The sequence below is a fragment of the Dendrobates tinctorius genome, unplaced genomic scaffold (genome assembly GCF_039654945.1).
Source record: "Dendrobates tinctorius isolate UK_male_01 unplaced genomic scaffold, ASM3965494v1 ptg000107l, whole genome shotgun sequence".
NCBI classification, from domain to species: Eukaryota; Metazoa; Chordata; class Amphibia; order Anura; family Dendrobatidae; genus Dendrobates; species Dendrobates tinctorius.
Window position 1 is genome coordinate 38683903 of NW_027361775.1, and position 20512 is coordinate 38704414.

The 20512-nt window shown below is 41.8% G+C and overlaps 2 protein-coding genes across 2 annotated transcripts; both read left to right on the forward strand.

Moving 5' to 3' along the window:
• The first annotated feature begins 432 nt into the window (after positions 1 to 432).
• On the forward strand, positions 433 to 7487 carry LOC141100759 (receptor-transporting protein 3-like). Its single transcript, XM_073589444.1, has 3 exons — positions 433 to 589; positions 6006 to 6162; positions 6817 to 7487. The coding sequence occupies exons 1-3, from the start codon at positions 433 to 435 to the stop codon at positions 7334 to 7336; spliced, it is 834 nt and encodes a 277-aa protein (XP_073445545.1). The 3' UTR covers positions 7337 to 7487.
• Positions 7488 to 11795: 4308 nt separating this feature from the next.
• LOC141100779 (receptor-transporting protein 3-like) lies at positions 11796 to 14082 on the forward strand. The gene is made up of 2 exons (XM_073589454.1): positions 11796 to 11989; positions 13234 to 14082. The coding sequence occupies exons 1-2, from the start codon at positions 11850 to 11852 to the stop codon at positions 13751 to 13753; spliced, it is 660 nt and encodes a 219-aa protein (XP_073445555.1). The 5' UTR covers positions 11796 to 11849; the 3' UTR covers positions 13754 to 14082.
• Positions 14083 to 20512: the final 6430 nt, after the last annotated feature.

Genomic DNA, 20512 nt, shown 5'->3' on the forward strand with positions numbered 1-20512 from the left:
ATCCGCAAATGTTCTGCTTACTTTCCGCATGGTGTGCACAGCCACATGCGGGAAGTAAGCAGAACAATGCATTCCTATGGGTGCGGGATCGCCGCGATTCCGCAAATTAATGAGCATGCTGCGTTTTTTACCGCGAAGCGATTCCGCCGCAGAAAAAAACCGCAGCATTAGCAAAGCATTGCGGAATCCCATAGGAATGCATGGGATGCTTATTTTTCGCGTTTTCGCGGCAAAATCGCACGGTTAAAACCGCCGCGGAAACGCAAAAAAAAGCCACGTGTGAACTCAGCCTAAAGCTCTAAATTCAGCAGGTGGTCAATTGATACCAAATGGAATAACCCAGCTCTCAGACACCAATTCCTTCAGGGCCTCACTGAAAGGTTGGAGGACGCATTAGCAGTGTACGAAACTCCTGTGTCACTGGAGGCTGCCATGTCCTTGATTATTCTTGTGGATAGACGCCTACGGGACAGATGGGTAAGACCACCTGCTTCTGAGCCCTCTTTCTGGTACAAGATCTCGGTGCTGGAGGAAGTGATCGGGGGTGAACCTATTCTTGTGGAGTTAGAGGAACCCATGCAGTTGGCAGGTGTGTCCATGTTGTATGTTTATCCCAACATTTGGAAGAAAAAGGGGGTATGTTTTTTTTGTGGGATGCAGGGACATTTTATTGAGGCCTGTCCTGTTATTCCAAAGCAAAAATAAACTCGATTAACCCTTGGGAACCTTAAGCTTGATAATCAAGGGGTGTGTACGTTTTCAACCTGCAATTCTAGTTTTGTCCTGACGGCAGAGTTGGTGCGAGAGAGCAGCTTTTAAAAAAAATTCTGTGTTTGTAGAGAGTGGAGCTGGAGTCTATATGGTGGATTCTGAGTTTCCTAGAACTCATGGTTTTGTCTGCTCTTCCTTGGCTAAACGTATTCCTATTTGTGCCATCGACTCAGTGCCACTTGCTCAGAGAACACTGAAACAGATTGTTAAAAATATAAGACTGAAGTTGGGGTCTTCGCATTATGAAATGATCCTTTGTTATGTTCTTAAGTGTCTCCACACTTCAATGGTTATGAGTTTGCCCTAGTTGGTGATGCATAATCCAACTGTGGATTGGCAATCCAGAGAGATTATAAAGTGGGGAGATTACTGACATGGTAACCGCCTAAACGTTTCCCCTTCTGCTGTATCTACAGGGTCCTTACCAACATTTTTGTCTGGCTTTGAGGACCCTGTCCCAATTTTGCAGAAGGGAGTAGGCATTTTGGCCTTGTACACTGACTTAGAGGGGCAGAAGAACGGGACTCAGATATAACATCTGCACGGTATTAGGATTCAGGTAGAGGAGCTTTGTGCCCCATATGTAAGACTTGATTTGCCATTACAATACATGCAGTTTGACATATTTATTATTGGAATAGCCCTAAAGACATCCCTGTGCTTTAATCTTTATATCTAATAAGAGATATACTTTACCCTTGCAGTGATCTTAAATGTCTTTAAAGAGACAGTGCTAAATTGCACTCTGATACGGCGCTCCAATGCAGATTAAATCACCACATGAATATACACCTATAATTAATTGATTCTGATTTACACTGGCTCTAGATTATCTTTATTCCCCACTGTTTAACAGGTGTATTCATTATTTAGCACACAGCACTTTAAAATACGGCTATTATTGGATTTCCTGAAATTGATTTTGTCATTTGCTTCTAGTCTCTTTCTGAACCTTCTTTTATTAATTATATATTATATTGTATATTATACTTTTGGACACATATCTGCTTTTACAACGTAGCAGCTATTAACTTTTGAGTCTCATGTCCCTCATTTTTCTATTCTTGTACTTTTCTTGAATTTTTTAATTGCGTAATTTTACTATATTATTAATAAAATGAAAAATTTAAATTTTTTGGTTCTTTTGGGCACCTCCTTTTTCCTAAGGTCATACTCACACCTGTGATTTTGTAAAAAAGCGTTTTGAGGTTAGAGAGGGTGCACCTATGATTTTAGGAGTATCATATTAAATTAGGACTTTGAAATTGGATAATACTAGAGGGTGAGATGTTGAAGGCTCATGGGGATGCCTCCTGCCCTTTGTGGAGGTTGTAGTGCCATCTAAATTGCACTGCAAAGCAACTAGAGAATATTATGACTCTGTACTTGCTGGCCACTCTGGTGGTAAGGCAACTGCGGACCTCATTTATCATAATTTTTGATGGTTGGGGTTGCATTAGGATGTGGGTGAACAATTGTCTAGCTGCAATGTTTGCGCACATTCTAAAGTACCAGATACTTATCCATCTTGTCCTGTTTTTCCACTACCTGTTCCTAACAGGGTCAGGAGAAACAGGTATAAATGTATGACTGTACTTGTTGCATTGAAGGGGTTATGGTCCAGAGGAAAGGATGTGGGTTTCTGCATCAGAGGTGAATGCCCTCAGACTGGTTCGGTCGTTTCACACCTATTATCCGGAGAAACCTGGTCTCGAGTGTCCGGAGGCCACTCGTAGAAGTGGGAGTACTGTCACAGGTGTGTCAGAGGCTGCAGACTGTCGCACTGCATCTGACTGCAGAAGGTCTCAGCAGTTTGCTTTGCACACTTCTTCCTGGTCCTTCTGACTCTAGGACCCAGTGGCAACCTTCCTTCTACTCTAATAGACACACCTGGACCCGGGTTTATAACTCCCAGCTTGCTGCTGGGAGTTGCCAGTGATTTTTCCATTTCCCCCATTGAGGTTTGGAGCTATAGCAGTCAGCTATCTTTCTTCTTTGGTGTTTGGAGGACGTCTGTGTTTTTCTCTGATTTTACTTAAGATAAGTATTTCCCTTGTTTGTCTATCCTATTTGTCTTTAGTTGTAGTGGGGAACCAGTGCTACCCCATCCATCATTAAGCAGGGCTTGGGGACAGGTGCGGAACCTATTTAGGGTTGCTTAGGGCAGACAGGGTGACGTTAAATCTGCCTAGGGGTTTCCACTTCCCTAGTTTTGGACTCCCTTCCCATTATCTTATCTTTTTGTGTTGCACTTAGTCCTTCCTACACTATGCAAGACATCTGGTCATCAAAATTAAGCAGGAGCCCAGGTCAATTTTTTTATTTAATTCTTTATTTTACACACAATATACACAGTTTGTGCTGAATACATCTCCCATCCTTGTTGCTTGGTCATGCTGATCTCAAGGAGACTAGTGGACAATGATGAGAGCTGCTTTCAGCATTCAGCACCTAGCAAAAGTGCAAACTGTTCTGGTACATCTCACATTGATGACACACAGATGACATCCATGTGTCATCAGTGTGTATGGGTGCGGCACACATTTTGTCCATGGTGCATGTAAAAAACTGACATGCCTGTGGGTTTTTCACATGAACACACCGTCAGTGTGAAAAACCTATAAAAAAAACTGACCGTCACATCCAGACACAAATCAGGTCTGAACAGGTGCTTACCTAGGAGTCGCCAACTCATATACAATAAACATTAAAGGTACACACTGTAGCGCCATAGCATGCAAATATGAAAATTGAATTGCATTACTGCACTAGAAATATGAAAAATTGAGAATACTTAGCGCATAAATTGGCCAATTCTTGTGAATCTGGAAGCCACGTTAAGTCGATTCTCCTTTCCAGGACCTAACACCAATCTGTTATGAATGGGTCACCGAGGAGAAAAAAGCAAAACAAGCTAAGTCACAGAAAACCAGAGAGGTTGGTAACTATGCAGATTGCAGATCCCTGATCCTACCACACAACTAGCAGCAGCCGTGGAGCGTACCTACGATGTTCCTAGACGCTTCGTCACAGCCGGAGGACTAAATAAGCCTGAAGCATGAAAAGGGGAAAACTAACTGCCTCAGAGCAGACCCCAAAGGAATAGATAGCCCCCACACATGTATTGACGGTGAAACAAGATGAAGGCACAAACACAGGCAGGAAAATAGGCTGAGCAAACGATGGGGCCCTAACTAACTAGAAAGGAAAGGAAAGAAAAGGAAAGGAAAGACACTGTCTGCAACCTGCAAAAAACCCTACAAAAATAATGTCCAACACTTCTGATAGCAAAATTAACCCTGAAGTCACTAGACTTCTCCCACTATATCAGCACTCTGAAATATTCTGAGACAGAGCAAAAAGAGACCAAACTAGTAAGGGACAAAAAGCAAATTGGCAAAATACTGATAAATAAGAGTGGAAATTCAGCACAGCCCTCAGCTGGGGCTGGCTGACCACACAAAAAACTGAATAGACCAACAAAATCAAGTGTGAACATTAGCAGAAAAACTTAGCTTTAGATGACTGGAACAGAGCTGAAAGCCAAGAGCTGACAAGCCAGAAGGAATCACCAGCAACTGAATAGGGCGTCGGCTGTCTTAAATCCAATCTGAGACTCCTGAGCTCCAATCGTCATCCTCATTCTCAGGTGGCAGATCTCCACCGATCAAATCAGCCTCACTACCTCCTGTTACCACCAGAGGGAGTCTGGAAGGAGAACTCACAACTGGAGAACCAGAGAATGAACTCACAACACCAATCCTCTCTTAGACAGTCTACATTTCTTCTGGGAACCTAAAGTGAGTCCTTTCCTGGACTAAAATCTAAATCTCAATGGAGGGGTATGATCCTGCTGCAATTAAAAGCACCTGAGGCTAAGGGGTGGAGTGCTCATCAGAAGGCTAATACAACTATGACAGTCACATCCAAACACCAATCAGGTCTGAACAGATGCTTACCTAGAAGCCGCCAACTCATATACAATAAACATTAACGGTAGCACACTGTAGTGCCATAGCATGCAAATATGAAATATGAAAATTGAATTGCATTACTGCACTAGAAATATGAAAAATTGAGACACTTAGCACACAAATTGGCCAATTCATGTGTATCTGGAAGCCACGTTAAGGTGATTCTCGTTTCCAGGACCTAACGCCAACCCTCTCTTAGACAGTCTACATTTCTTCTGGGAACCTAATGTGAATCCTCTCCTGGACTAAAATCTAAATCTCAATGGAGGGATATGATCCTGTTTCAATTAAAAATGCCTGAGGCTAAGAGGCAGAGTGCTCGGTCAGATAGTTGCAACTATCAAAAAACTGACCGTCACATCTAAACACAATTCAGATTTGAACTGGTTCTTACCTAGGAGTCGCCAACTCATATACAATAAACATTAAATCACTGTGGTTCCATATCATGCAAATATGAAATATGAAAATTGAATTGCATTACTGCACTAGAAATATGAAAAATTGAGAATACTTAGCACATAAATTGGACAATTCTTGTATGCCTGGAAGCCACATTAAGGACCTGATTTGTGTTTGGATGTGATGGTCAGTTTTTTGATAGTTGTGTAGGAGAGGATTCACGTTAGGTTCCCAGAAGACATGTAGACTGTCTAAGAGAGGATTGGTGTTAGGTCCCGGGACCGAGAATCACCTTAACGTGGCTTCCAGATACACATGAATTGGCCAATGTATGCGTTAAGTATTCTCAATTTTTCATATTTCTAATGCAGTAATGCAATTCAATTTTCATATTTCATATTTGCATGCTATGGCGCTACAGTGTGCTTCCTTTAATGTTTAGCGTGAAAAACCTAACATGTGTGCACCACCATTAAATACAATGGGTGTGCTTGTGACACAAAAAACAGGTGTGTGAAGGGGGCCTAAGTGAGTAAAATAAATAAATAAATAGAATGCAGGGCATGGTAATTAATAACAGTTGCCATGGCCAAGCTCGAAGTCTTACATTCACATGCTAATTGCACTAAAATAAGAAGATAAACAATTATTAGGAAATTGTATGACCTCCTGAACAATTCAAAAATAAAGTAATGGGATACCTTTTAAAATGTGTGGCAAAAAACGGATTTTTTTTAAGGTCACTAAGGATACGTCTACATTCTTAGCCCAACCTCACAAAATATTTTCTTGTAGTTTCGTTTCTCTAGTATTTGTAGAGAACATCAGCACGGCATTAGTACAATAACCGACGCTGAGAGACAACGGAAAATGGAGACTTATACTGTACGTGGCAAAGCTTATTTGAGAATGAGATACATAACAAAGGAATTAACCATGTGTGGAGCTTTTATGTGGATGATCACCTCCAGGAGCAACAGGGTTATCTGCAGTATATACAACACACATTTGCAAGGTAACAAATTTGGGTACAAATAATAGAAGAGTCACTGAAAAATATTCCAAAGGAAAAGTTTGAGAAATATTGTTTTTTGTTGCTTTTAACCCACTTTTTCGCTCTCTCTCTCTCTGGTCTCTGGAGTTAAAAAGAACTGATGTATATATAAAGGAAAAGTATGAGACATTTTTTCTTTTTTTTTCCGTTCGATACACTCTCTCTGCTGTTACACATGATGATGGAATACTGATCAAAAATACTGATTTGAGAATAAAGCCTAACATTGTAGAGCAGAGATTCAGTAATTTTGTGACCTCTACTCCAACCTCCCGAATACCCTGCTATATACATAAAGCCTAAAGCTCTGTTATCTGTGGCTGTAGTACAATTCTGTCTATATATACTGCTCAAAAAATAAAGGGAACACTTAAGCATAGGATCCTGTGTTTAAGTGTTCCCTTTATTTTTTTGAGCAGTATATTTTTTAACATAAACAAATGTATTAATTGTATAAATAATAAAATAACACATTTCATTATAGGCACATAGGAATAATAGTAAATACAATATAGTAATACACTTTTGTGATTACATTACTCTACATGAGAAATAGTTATAGACACTTTAATATTATTATGTCATATTTATTTGTATGGTTATTTCTTGTTTTAGCTTCCAATGCTCACGCTGTGGTAGAAGGTGGTACTCGGCACAAGTACATATTCTGTTTTTGATAAGGCGGAATGCAAAATCTTGGTGTGGTACTGTGCATATGAGGATCTTCAGGCAAAGATGTAGACAATGTAATGGTTTGACTTTCGAGATGCCTAAGATTTCCCAAGAGAACAGTAAGAGGCTCATCATCAATCTAGTCAGCAAAATCCAAAGCACGATCTATCAGTGGAAGCCTAGAAGGCCACCACTAGAGCCTGAGGTTTACAGTGATGACGTAGAGGGACCTCATGAAAAGAAGTATTGCAAGGCTTGTAAGATGAAGGTGTGTCCTCGGAAAGCAGTCAGTGAAGTTAAAACAGCGATCGCTATGCCCACTTCAAGAGTTGGAAAACCAAATGAGGAAAACGTCTGGACAAAAGACACTACAGTCGGTCATAAACTAAAGGTCATTGGCTGCATTATTTGCCTAGTTTTCCTGTTTCTTTTGGTGCTTTTTGTTATTTCTATCACAAAATAATGGCAAGGAAATATGTAGTCTCAGTGTGTGCATGGGGCCCAGAAGAAGTCACACGTAGTACATTAGTATCTGTTTTAAGGCGTCAAGTGCTGCTGTATGGTTGTTAGAAGCAATGTTTCTAGTATTGACATGCTATCAAAAAATATTTCACTCAAAGGCACAATATATTCATGTCTATATCCAAAGAGAAAAGAGGACCGCACTCCTGGAGCTGATGGAAATAGTGTTAGATTTATTGGCACATGCTATACATGTCGGCCAGGGGAGTGATAACAGGAGAGAGAAAACAGCTGACAACGGCTGTTTCATGCTACCACAGCGCTTCAACAGGTCCTGTTGAAGCGCTGTGGTAGCGCGAAACGGCCGTTGTCAGCTGTTTTCTCTCTCCTGTTATCACTTCCCCGGCTGACATGTATAGCATGTGCCAATAAATCTAAGACTATTTCTATCAGCTCCAGGAGTGCGGTCCTCTTTTCTCTTTGGATATAATCTGCATTGTGGATTACCAGACCAGCACCCGCAGCTGCCAGCACTGAGAGCTCTGGATACCGCACACCACAAGAAACTACATGGTAACAGCGGTGCCGTCCGCGTCTTTTTTCTCTTTTTTCAGATATAATCATATCTATGAGGCCTTAAGTAGCACAGATGCCATTTCTCCAGTGATCAGTTCCTGGATGCTGTAACTAAACATTCAATGTGTTGTATGTAATGCAAATCAAAATTATGTATAATTTGTAATTGCTATCCTATCTATTAAAGAGTTTATACACCTTGGATTTTATTTTATAATGGTTAGAATTACAAGATACAAGAAGAAATTTTTAGCTGTCTCCTGTGACCATGGATCCCTCCTGGCATTGCCAGAAGAGGAGGCAAATAGCAGCATCAGAGGGTTGTTGGTGCTGCCAAGGGCGGTAGCCGGTAGGTATTAATATTAGGGGGACAATGATGCATTGTCAGCATGGCTCAGTTCCTGACCTCAGTTGGCATTTCATTTAGGACATAACAGTGGGTATCAACTGCCTTTTTATGATTGAACAGCGTCATAGAGGGATGACAGCACAGGCACTCAGAGCGGAACAAAACTAAATGCCCAGTTGAATTCTAAAAAAATAAATGTATAGTTCCTGTGCCCTGTATCTCCACAACAGAGTGAAGAAAAAATATGTTTTTATGTACATTCCTGCTACTATGTGTGGAAATGTACAGTTTACAAGGGAAAAATTGGTGAAAGGTCCATTTTAAATGTTCCAAGATTCTAAATGGAAGAAAACATTCAGTTACGGTACATCAAATGCAATTATACCAATGTACAGAATGCAATTTATTTAATGGAGGAGATACTGTCAGATCTTCAGAGAATATTGGAACATTAAAATATTACTGTTATCACACAACAAAATGTTTCTAATGGAAATACACAAAAGAACAAAAAAATGGTGTAACTGAAATCACCTAACAATATAATTTATTAGAAAATGAATAAAAAATGCTAAAATAAGAAGTCAATAAAGATGACATCAATACAGAGAAGGGGAAAATTGATGTCACAACAAGAGATCTGGATTATATAAATAAATAGAAAAAAATTGCAATTAGTATTTTATGTGACAAAAGTAATGACGTCCAGGGTTTATAGCAATGCCGCCCGTATGGGAAGGAGAACACTCCCTCTGACATCATAATTAGGCACGTGTTGCATTGTGAAGCCTTGAGTTTTACAAGGGGGTAAGGGACAAGGTGAGTCTGCATAGACCGGTGATCATTTTATTGAAGACCAGTGTATACCTCCCAACTTCTGAAGAACAGAAACAGGGACAAATCATGCAGTGTGCTAAGTGTGAAATAGTAAATTTTAATAAAAAATGACATTTTTGTACTTGTTTGTTTTTCATTATTTTTTAGTCACTTTTTTTAGGAAAGAAAAATATTTATTTTATTTTCCCTTTAGTATACAGGGACAGAGAAATACACTGGTATGCATAAAGGGGTCAGAGCCTGTAATGCATCTTCACGCAAACAAAACAATTTTGCTGTCACCCGTATAGGCTGTAGCTCATAGCTTTAAAGACAAAAAAAGGGATTGTTCCAGCTACTAAAAAACTTGCTTTATTGAAGAAAATTTAAAATAACAGCATGTTGGCTTTCTCCTCTCCAGCAAAAGGATGCGCTGGGGGGCACTAGAAACAGCTACACGTTTCGATCCACTATGGATCTTTTTCACATGCTTCGCTGAAGTCCAGACGTTGTTCCGTGCTCCGGCTGTTTGGTGCATAGCTCATAGCTTTATCTGCTGGCTGCAGTGATAGCGATTGTGGGTGTGAGTCCCAGGAAGATCAGATCTCAGAGAAGAGAGAAAATTACATTTTTGCAATTGTTTTTCATTGCTTTTTAGTAGTTTTACTAGAGCAAAAAATTTTTCTTCACCATTAGAAACAAAGGACATAGAAACACACTGCTACATGCAATGTATCTGTAGCATTAATGCCGGTGTCCCCACATGGCTCTCCCCTCCATGCAGGAACACCAACATACCACCCTGACAGCATGGCGTGGTCCTTGGCATGCTCCCTGCCTTTGTCTGTGCACTTCCCGGGACCATGTCAAGTGTGTGCGCCCTTATGCTCCCCTGTTCTTAAAGGGGCAGTGTGCACACGTGCTGAGATGACTCCAGCCAATAGCTGTGAGGCATCTTGTATAAAAGGGACTTGTCTGAGCAACCCCTGTAATTCCCTTTAATTACTTTGCAACTGTATGTTGCCAGATGCCTTGTGTAGTTAGTTCCTGAACCCAAACGCCTACTCCTTGTTTGAACAGACCCTGAACCTGAATCTCTGATTTTTGTGCAGCCAGGCCCTGAACCCAAAGCCTTGGTCCTTTTAAAGCCAGGTCCTGAACTTTGAAACCAATCTGAATCAGTTCACAAGGCAAGTTTGAACTTGTACCTATCCCAGGACAGTCTGTGCCCATTCTGCCTGATGATCCACAACCGGTGTAGGCTGAATGAAGCCCGAGTTCTTATACGTGTCTGTGTACCTAACTCCTGTGTTCAACAGCTGCTGTGCCAGGGACTGTCTAGGAGTGGTAACTGGTGGTTATCTGCAGCTCAAACCTGGTCCTGAGTGTCCGGAGGCCAATTGTAGAAGGGAGAGTATTGTCACAGGTGTGTCAGAGGCTGCACATCATCACACTGCATCTGAATGCAGAAGGGCTCAGCAGTTTGCTTTGCAGGTGTCTTCCTGGTCCTTCTGAATCAAGGACCCAGTGGCAACCTTCCTTCTACTCTAATGGACACACCTGGACTCGGGTTTATAACTCCCAGCTTCCTGCTGGGATTTGCTAGTGATATTTACATTTCCCCCATTGAGACTTGGAGCTATAGCAGTCGGCTATCTACCTCTTGGTGTTTGGAGGATGTCTGTGTTTCTCTCTGAGTCTACTCCAGATAAGTGTTCCCCTTGTTTGTCTGTCCCATTTGTCTTTAGTTGTAGTGATGATCGAGCATTCCACACCTCGTCCATCCTTAAGCAGGGCTTACTGCTAGGGTCAGGCAGGAAATAGGTATCCTGCTTGGCGATAGGTGCGGAACCCATTTAGGATCATTTTGGGCAGACAGTGTGATGTTAACTTTGCCTAGGGGTCTTTACTCCCCACTTCCCTAGTGTTGGACTCCCTTCCCCTTATCTATTCGTGTTGCACTTAGTCCTTCCTACACTGTGCATGACAGCTGGTTATCAAAATTAAGCAGGAGCCAGGTCAATTTTTTTTATTTAATTCTTTATTTTACATGTGATGAACACAGAGGATGCTGAATACATCTCCCATCCTTGTTGCTTGGTCGCGCTGATCTCAAGGAGACCAGTGAACAATGATGAGAGCTTCTTTCAGTATTAACCACCTGGCAAAAGTGCAAACTGTATGGATTTTATCAGGCGCCGGTACATCTCACACTGATGACACATGGATGTCATCTGTGTGTCATCAGTGTGTATGGGTGCGGCATGCATTTTGTCTGTGGTGTGCCTAAAAAACTGACATGTCTGTGGGTTTTTCACATGAACACATGGTCAGTGTGAAAAACCTAACATTTGCGCAACACCATTGAATACAATGGGTGTGCGTGTGTCCGTATTTGCGGTTCTTAAAAAACGGACTGCATACCGACACAAAAAACGGATGTATGAAGGACGTATAAGTGAGTAAAATTAATAAATAGAATGCACGGCATGGTAATTAATAACAGTTGCCATGGCCAAGATTTACATTCACATGCCAATTGCACTAAAATAAGAAGATAAACATTTAATTATTAGCAAATTGTATGATATCCTGATGGGATACCTTTTAAACTGTGTGGCAAGAATCGGTACTTCATCAAGGTAACTAAGGTTACGTCAACATTCTTAGCCCAACCCCACAAGATATTTTCTTGTAGTTTCGTTTCTCTAGTATTTGTAGAGAAGATCAGCACGGCATTAGTACAATAACCGACGCTGAGAGACAACTGAAAATGGAGACTAATATGTGGCAAAGCTTATTTGAGAATGAGATGCAGAACCAAGGAATTAACTATGTGTGGAGCTTTTATGTGGATGATCACCTCCAGAAGCAACAGGGGTATCTGCAGTATATACAACACACATTTGCAAGGTAACACATTTGGCTACGAATAGTAGAAGAGTCAATGAAAAATATTCCAAAGGGAAAGATTGTGAAATTTTTTTTTTGTTGTTGTTATTATTGTTTTTTACGCCACTTTTTTCACTCTCTCTCTGGTCTCTGGAGATACAAAGAACTGAGTCATACTGTATATGCAAAGGAGAAGTTTGGGAAGTTTTATTGATTTTTTTGTACATTATTTGTATGTTCTTCCTTCACCAAATTACAAATGATGGTAAATAAGCAGTTATTACAGATGACACCAGTTAGAGAACAGATTTTGATTTGGCAAATTACAGTTGTATGTTGATGTAGCATAACTGAGCGTATTACTTAACTCTCTAGGTGATAACTTTCTAAATACAGAGAATGTGATAAGTTTATCTGTCTTTTGTCAACTGGCATGTAACACAATTTGATATCTCAAACGCTACCTTTAAGAAAATAAATGCTGAAATTTCAGCATCAGCCAATTATATTTGTCAATAGTTCAAACTAGGTAGAAGAGGTGGGCACCACCAAATAATACAATGATAGAAAAAACACAACAAACCTCCAAATTGTGTAGATCCATAATACAGCATTAGGGATCTTACTGTAACTACTTATTTCTCAAATTTCTTAATTACTGGAATGCTCCAGAGAACGAGCGCTTTTAAAGCTATTCTCCCCTAAAGACCCTGTATAGTCACCAGGAGCACCATATAGTGCCACACAGCGTGAACATAAGGGCTTATTCACACATCAGTATTTGGTCAGTATTATTGCGTTAGTGTTTGTATGCCAAAACTAGAATTGGAACTCACAAAGAAAAATTATAATAGAAAGATTGACACCTGTTCTGTATTTTGGAGACACTCCTGGGTTTGGCATACACATGCTGATGGAATACTGATCAAAAATACTGATTTGTGAATAAAGCCTAACATTGTAGAGCAGAGATTCAGTAATTTTGTGTCGCCTACTCCAACCTCCCGAATACCCTGCTATATACATAAATCCTAAAGCTCTGTTATCTGTGGCTGTAGTATAATTCTGTCTATATATTTTTTACATAAAAATTTGTATTAATTGTATAAATAATAAAATAACACATTTCAGTATAGGCACATAGCAGTAATAGTAAATACAATATAGTAATACACTTGTGATTTCATTGCTCTACATGAGAAATAGTTATAGTCACTTCAATATTATTATGTCATATTTATTTGTATGGTTATTTCTTGTTTTAGCTTCCAATGCTCACGCTGTGGTAGAAGGTGGAACTCGGCACAAGTACATATTCTGTTTTTGATAAGGTGGAATGCAAAATCTTGGCGTGGTACTGTGCATATGAAGATCTTCAGGCAAAGATGTAGACGATGTAACATTTCGACTTTTGAGATGCCTGAGATTTCCCAAGAGAACAGTAAGAGGCTCATCATCAATCTAGTCAGCAAAATCCAAAGCATGATCTATCAGTGGAAGCCTAGAAGGCCACCACTAGAGCCTGAGGTTTACAGTGATGACGTAGAGGGACCTCATGAAAAGAAGTATTGCGAGGCTTGTAAGATGAAGATGTGTCCATGGAATGCAGTCAGTGAAGATAAAACAGCGATCGCTATGCCCACTTCAAAAGTTGGAAAACAAAATGAAGAAAACGTCTGGCCAAAAGACACTACAGTCGGTCATGAATCACCGCACATTGGCTGCATTATTTGCCTAGTTTTCCTGATTCTTTTGGTGCCTTTTGTTATTTTTATCCCAAAATAATGGCAAGGAAATATGTAGTCTCAATGTGTGCATGGGGCCCAGAAGAAGTCACATGTAGTACATTAGCATCTGTTTTAAGGAGCCATGTGCTGCTGCTGTATGGTTGTTAGAAGCAATGTTTCTAGTATTGTCACGCTATCAAAAAATATTTCACTCAAAGGCACAATATAATCATGTCTATGAGGCCTTATGTAGCACAGATGCCATTTCTCCAGTGATCAGTTCCTGGATGCTGTAACTAAACATTCAATGTGTTGTATGTAATGCAAATCAAAATTATGTATAATTTGTAATTGCTATCCTATCTATTAAAGAGTTTATACACCTTGGATTTTATTTTATAACGGTTAGAATTGCAAGATGCAAGAACAAATTTTTAGCTGTCTCCTGTGACCACGGATCTCTCCTGGCATTGCCAGAAGAGGAGGCAAATAGCAGCATCACAGGGATGTTGGAGCTGTCAAGGGCGGTATGTATTAATATTAGGGTGACATGGATGCATTGTCAGCATGGCTCAGTTCCTGACCTCAATGGGCATTTCATTTAGGACATAACAGTGGGTATCTACTTTTTCCTGCCCATGTACGCTGCCTTTTTATGACTGAACATCGTTATAGAGGGATGACAGCACAGGCACTCAGAGCGGAACAAAACTAAATGCCCATTTGAATGCGCTGTGCCCTGTATCTCCACAACAGAGTGAAGAAAAAATATGTTTTTATGTACATTCCTGCTACTATGTGTGGAAATGTACAGTTTACAATGGAAAAATTGGTGAAAGGTCCATTTTAAATGTTTCAATATTCTAAATGGAAGAAAACATTCAGTTATATCAAATGCAATTCTACCAATGTTATTTATATGGTGGAATGTACAGAATGCAATTTATTTAATGGAGGAGATACTGTCAGATCCTTAGAAAATATTGGAAAATTAAAATATTACTGTTATCAAACAAAATGTTTCTAATGAAAATACACAAAAGAACAAAAAAATGGCATAACTGAAATCACGAGGTGAGTCTGCATAGACCGGTGATCATTTTATTGAAGACCAGTGCATACCTCCAAACTTTTGAAGAACAGAAACAGGGACAAATCATGCAGTGTGCTAAGTGTGAAATAGTAAATTTTAAGTTTTTCTATGCACCAATATAACCTGCCTGTGGGGTCAGAGTCTGTAATGCATCTTCACGTACACAAAACAATTTTGTCTTCACCAGTATAGGCTGTAGCTCATAGCATTACCTGCAGACTGTAGTGATAGCGATTGTGGGTTTGAGTTCCGGGGAGATCAGAGCTCAGAGAAGAGAGAAAATTTACATTTTTGCAGATGTTGTTCATTACTTTTCAGTAGTTTTACTGGAGCAAAGAAAATTTACTTTTTTTCACTGTTAGAAACAAAGGACATAGAAGCACACTGCTACATACAATGTATCTGTAGCATTAATGCCGGTGTGTCCCCCATGCCTCTCCCCTCCATGCAAGGACCCCGACATACCACCCCGACTGCATGGCGTGGTCCTTGGCACGCTCCCTGACTTTGTCTGTGCACTTCCCGGGAGCATGCCAAGTGTGTTCGCCCTTACGCTCTCCTGTTCTTAAAGGGGCAGTGTGCACACGTGCTAAGATTACTCCAGCCAATAGCTGTGAGGAATCTTGGATAAAAGGGAGTTGCCTGAACAACCCCTGTAATTCCCTTTAATTAATTTTTGCAACTGTATTTTGCCAGATACCTTGTGTAGTTAGTTCCTGATCCCGAACTCCTGGTCCTTGTTTGAACAGACCCTGATGCTGAATATCTGGTTTTTGTGTGGCCAGGTCTTGAACCTAAACCATTGGTCCTTATAAAGCCAGGTCCTGAACTTTGAAGCCACTCCAAATCAGTTCACAAAACACGTGTTTAAACTTGTACATATCCCAGGACAGTCAGGGTCCATTCTGCCTAATGATCCATAACCAGTGTAGGCTGAATAAAGCCCAAGTTCGTATCCCTGTCTGCGTACCTGACTTCTGTGTTCAACAGCTGCAGTGCCGGGAACTGTGCAGAAGTGGTACCTGGTGGTTACCTGCAGCTCAAGCCTTACTCCACTATCAGGAGCTTTAGTGAAAACCAGGTAGCAGCTTAGCTACACCCCTCTTAGACAAGCCTGGCCTTGTGGCATAGTGGGTCACTGTGTCCACGAACCATGTGCACCACCTGTGTTCATGACAGCTTGCTCAGGCCATGGGCCTCGTTGATCCAAAGCCCTCTCTATGCTCAAAGCTGTATCGACAGTTGAGAGAGAGGATAGAGAAACAATTTGCTCCATCTACAGACACTTGATGCCTGATTGGCAGCCCTGACATTTTCTGCACCAGCCCAAGTTGCAGTCCCTGCGGCCATTCCTATTCAGCCTGCAATTTACGCTCCTGGAATGGAACCTGTCCTATCTTCTACCATGGTACGATGGGGATCTGAAGCAGTGCCGTGGGTTCCTAGAGCAAAATTATTGGGCCATCAGTTTATCTCTGACCGGGTTAAGGTGGAATTCCTTATGTCCCACCTAGCAGAAGAGTCCGAACCATGGCACCACCTCTTATGGGAGAAAGGGGATCCTGTGACCTCAGACCTGCAGGCCTCCTTGGTGGTCTTCTGAATGGTCTTCAATGAGCCGAATTTTTAATCTTCTCCAACAGCTTCTCTTCCCAGGTTCCGTAGCAGACTTGAGGGGTGTCGCATCTGAGGAAATCATAACTTCTGGATCCATCATTCTATAGGCTGCTTGTTCCCTAGACTGTAGAGATAGCTACCAGTATTGAATCCTTGCGACAGGATGAGAAGCAGCCGGATCTCTGAGACGACAGAAAAACTCCAAAGCTTTGGACCAGTGAGAGGCGCTGCCCTTGGTAAGAGTCTTCCCTCTACACCTATGACTCCGAGTGTATCCATGGCAAGTGGAGACTTTGTCCAGCGGGAAAGTTCATGCTGCAAGCCATAGAGAATCAGTGTCAGATTCCCGGCTCCTGAATCCAGTGAGGATGCTATATGATGAAGGACAAACCCTTTTTGAAAACAGTCAAGTCGTTTCCTAACAATTTGAACTCCAAATAGCAATATAGCATATGTAGATGATCTCCTTTCATGTGCTGTCTGATTTATTTTATCCACTTATCTTAGATCTTACTGTAAGTGCCTGTTCTAGTCTGGAGGTCCCGAGAAGCGCTTTGATGGGGACTGTCAAGACACAAGAAGTGTCTGGTCTCTATACATCCAGTTTAGCCACCAGTGTGGCCATTTTCTCTGCCAGGTCTGCTAGTCACCAATGGATTGTGTGCTGAGGTCTAGGAAGGAAGAGAAAATTCTCCTATTTTTGCTAGTGTAGGTGGTGACACATAGATTTAGTTACTGCCTCCAAAAATACAGGTTGACTATTCAATCCCTTGGAGACAAGATCACCTAGGGAGAAGATAATTGTTTATTTAATTTAAATGTAAATGTGTGCAGTGAGATGTCGGACCCACCCTTGAGGAGTAGCTAAAGAGAAAACGCTGACAGAGAAGAGAGTGAGAGGTGGAAGTTGGGACAAAGCCCTGAAATGTCAGAACAGTCACACTGAGAGTTATGCCAGTGTAAGGAGCCATGTTATAAGTGCCTAGATTATATACAGTAAACCAAAGGTATACTGGTGGCATCTAGTGGATGAAAGATAAAGTGCAGTAAAATTAAAAGAAGCAGAGAGGAAGAAAAAAAAGGGAAACAGATAAAGGAGTAAAGAACAATTAGTCTGTGTGAAGGAAATTGGAAAATAAGAATGTTGTTCATTAATGTATCACTATAATATATGACATTGGGGAACCCAATTTTCTTTGCGTTACAGTGCTGCTCACTATTATTGGCACCCCTTCATTTTTTTTTTCATAGACTGTACAATATTTTCAGAAATAAATGGAAACGTACCAAAGTTACCGTATTTTGTGGATAATAATTGCTCCGGATTATAAGACGCACCCAAAATTTTGAGGAGAAAAATAGGAAAAAAAACTTTTTTTTAATAAAATGGTGGTGCTTCTTATAATCCATGTGTCTTATTGCTTACCGGGGGTGGTGGCTGTGGTGAAGCGGGGTCCCAGGGTCGCTGCTGGAGGAGGCAAGAGTGGAGCGTTGCTGCAGGCTGGGATGAGGGGGTGTTTGGATGTGCGGCGCGTTGCTGCGAGTGTCTGGTGCTGCCTGTGTCCAGTGTTGCAGGGGGCTCTGCCAACATTTTGTGAAAGGCCAGAGCCCCCACAGTTCCATTGTTTCCTATGCGGTGGACTCCGGGAAAATGGCTGCCGGGGGCGGCGCAAGCGCAGATGGGAATCTCGGGAGATCTCAGCGCTGAGATCTCATCTCCCGAGATCTTGGTGCCGAGATCTCCATCTGCACATGCGTCGCCCCAACAGCCATTTTCCCAGATTCCACCGCATAGGAAACAATGGAACTGCAGGGGCTCTTATTTGAAATTACAAGATGTAACTTGTAAAATAGAATAAACAGCATGTGCAGCAATAAAGGCACCCCTAATTAATACTTTGGCATTGATGACAGCCTCCAAACATTTCTTGTAAACATCAATAAGCTTCTTGCACTTCTCAGCTGGTATTTTCAACCACTCTTCTTTGTCAGTTTGTTTAAGCACTTGAATGTTTGCAGGGTTCTTTTTCCCAATGGCAGATTTCCGCTCACCCCAAAGATTTTCAATGGGATTGAGGTCAGGACTCATTGCTGACCATTTTAAAACAGTCCATTTTTTTCTTTTTCAACCAATCCATTGTACTTTTGGATGTGTGCTTTGGGTCATTGTCTTACTGCAGTACCCAAGAACTTTGACTCAAACCAAGTTCTCTTACACTGGGTAGGGCATTTTGCTCTAAAATCTCTTCATAATTCTCTGATTTCATGATTCCTGTGACACAGTCAAGGTCTCCAGTACCAGATGCAGCAAAGCAACCCCACAGCATTATGAATTCTCCACCATGTTTAAACATTTTTTTATGTTGGTAGGGTGTTCTTTTCCTTATAAGATTCATTGCCCTGTCTGTAAACAAACTGATGCTTTGCATTACCTAAAAGCTCTATTTTTGTTTCATCTGTCCACAGAACATTTTCCCAGAACGATTGTGGTTGGTCAAGGTTATTTTTGGCAAAGATCAGTAGTTCTTTTTTATGTCTTTTCTTCAGTAATGGTTTCTTCATTGGCCTTTGCCCATAGAGCTATCCTAGGTTTAGTGTGGGCATATGGTACTTGTTGAAACCTTCACCACAGACTGGTCCAGGTTGGCCTTCAGGTCTTTGGATGTTTGAAGTGGTGTTTTTTCCACCATTCCCACCAATCTTCGAAGACACCTCTTGTCAATTTTCCTCTTTCCCCAAGTCCAGGGAGGTCCTTGACAGTACCATGCTTGGCAAACTTCTTAATAACATTGCACACTGTTGTAACTGGGATACCAAGGACTTTGGACATGGCCTTATACCCTTTGGAAGTCTTGGGTTTGCTATTAATAGCAGTTCTGATGTCCTCAGGCAGCATGTGGGTTTTAAAACACTGAAGTTATAGGGGAGACGAAGAGGCAGCAGGTACCTGTGTGTCGGGTCCAGAACTTGAGAGGCTGCATCCACTGTCCCCAGTGGGAAGCTTTAGTGAGGTGGACCTTCCCCTGTTCCCGGGGAGAAGCCTGAGTGAGCTGGATCTTCCTACTGACAAAGGGGGCGGGGAGAGCCAGAAAAACGCACGCAGCAGCGGAGTAATAAAAGGAAAAAGCTAGCAAAACAGGTCAGGGTGGCGCTAGCGCAGAGCAGTGAGCAGCGTGCTCTGCTTCCCCATCCAGAGAGTGCCAGGGCTGTGACAGGCCATGCTGCAGCAGACCTGAAGAACGGTTACTGCTGCGTTGAGGGAAGTAGTGTGCCCAGTAGCAATCCGGAGAGAGGGATCGCTGCAGAACAGAGCCATGCAGAGCAGAGCCTTGCAAACAAAGTAGAGCCGGGTCTTGCAGCCACAGAGCAGTGCTCCGGCCGGGAGCCCCAGCGTCACGCAGACCAGCATCGCCCGCCGCCAACAGCAGGGACCAGGGAGAGAGGGACGTGCAGTGTGTGTCCAGTGACTGCCAGAGAACCGGGTGCCGTACACTATGTTGACCGTGAGTACCGCACACGCACTTGCCCAAGAGGGACCGCAAACAAAACGAGACTTACACTTGCGCCCTGACATGGCAGCGAGTAGTTGCCCTGATACTTGTGACCTGACTTCACCAGTGAAGAATAGTTGTGGAGCCACATTGGGGTCAGACAGTACCGTGACCCACGCTCCTCTGGCCACAGTAGTATATTGACTAGGGGCAGCGGAAGGTGCCAGAGACCGACAGCTGTCACCAGAAGACAGGGTTTTGTTGCACATAGGACCTTCTTGGAAAGTTACACCGTGCCAACTGTTGCTGGCGCTATTGAGTTCGCAGCAGGAGCTGCAGTTTAAGGACTTCCTGACACACGTGTTAACAAACTGCCGTTATCTGAAACGTAGTTCTCCACTTCACCATCTCTTTTGCCTTTTATTCTGTTTAATCCCATTTAACCCTTTACCTCCCTGCATGGAGTATTCCCCTGTAAATAAACCTGTTAATACTTGCTCTGCCTCCTGTCCGTCACTGCATCCTCCGTTTCCTGCTATCTTACAAAGTCATCATTCACTGGCTAATTCATGTTACATGGGCACCGACAATTAATCACAGTTGTTTCTCATTTGTG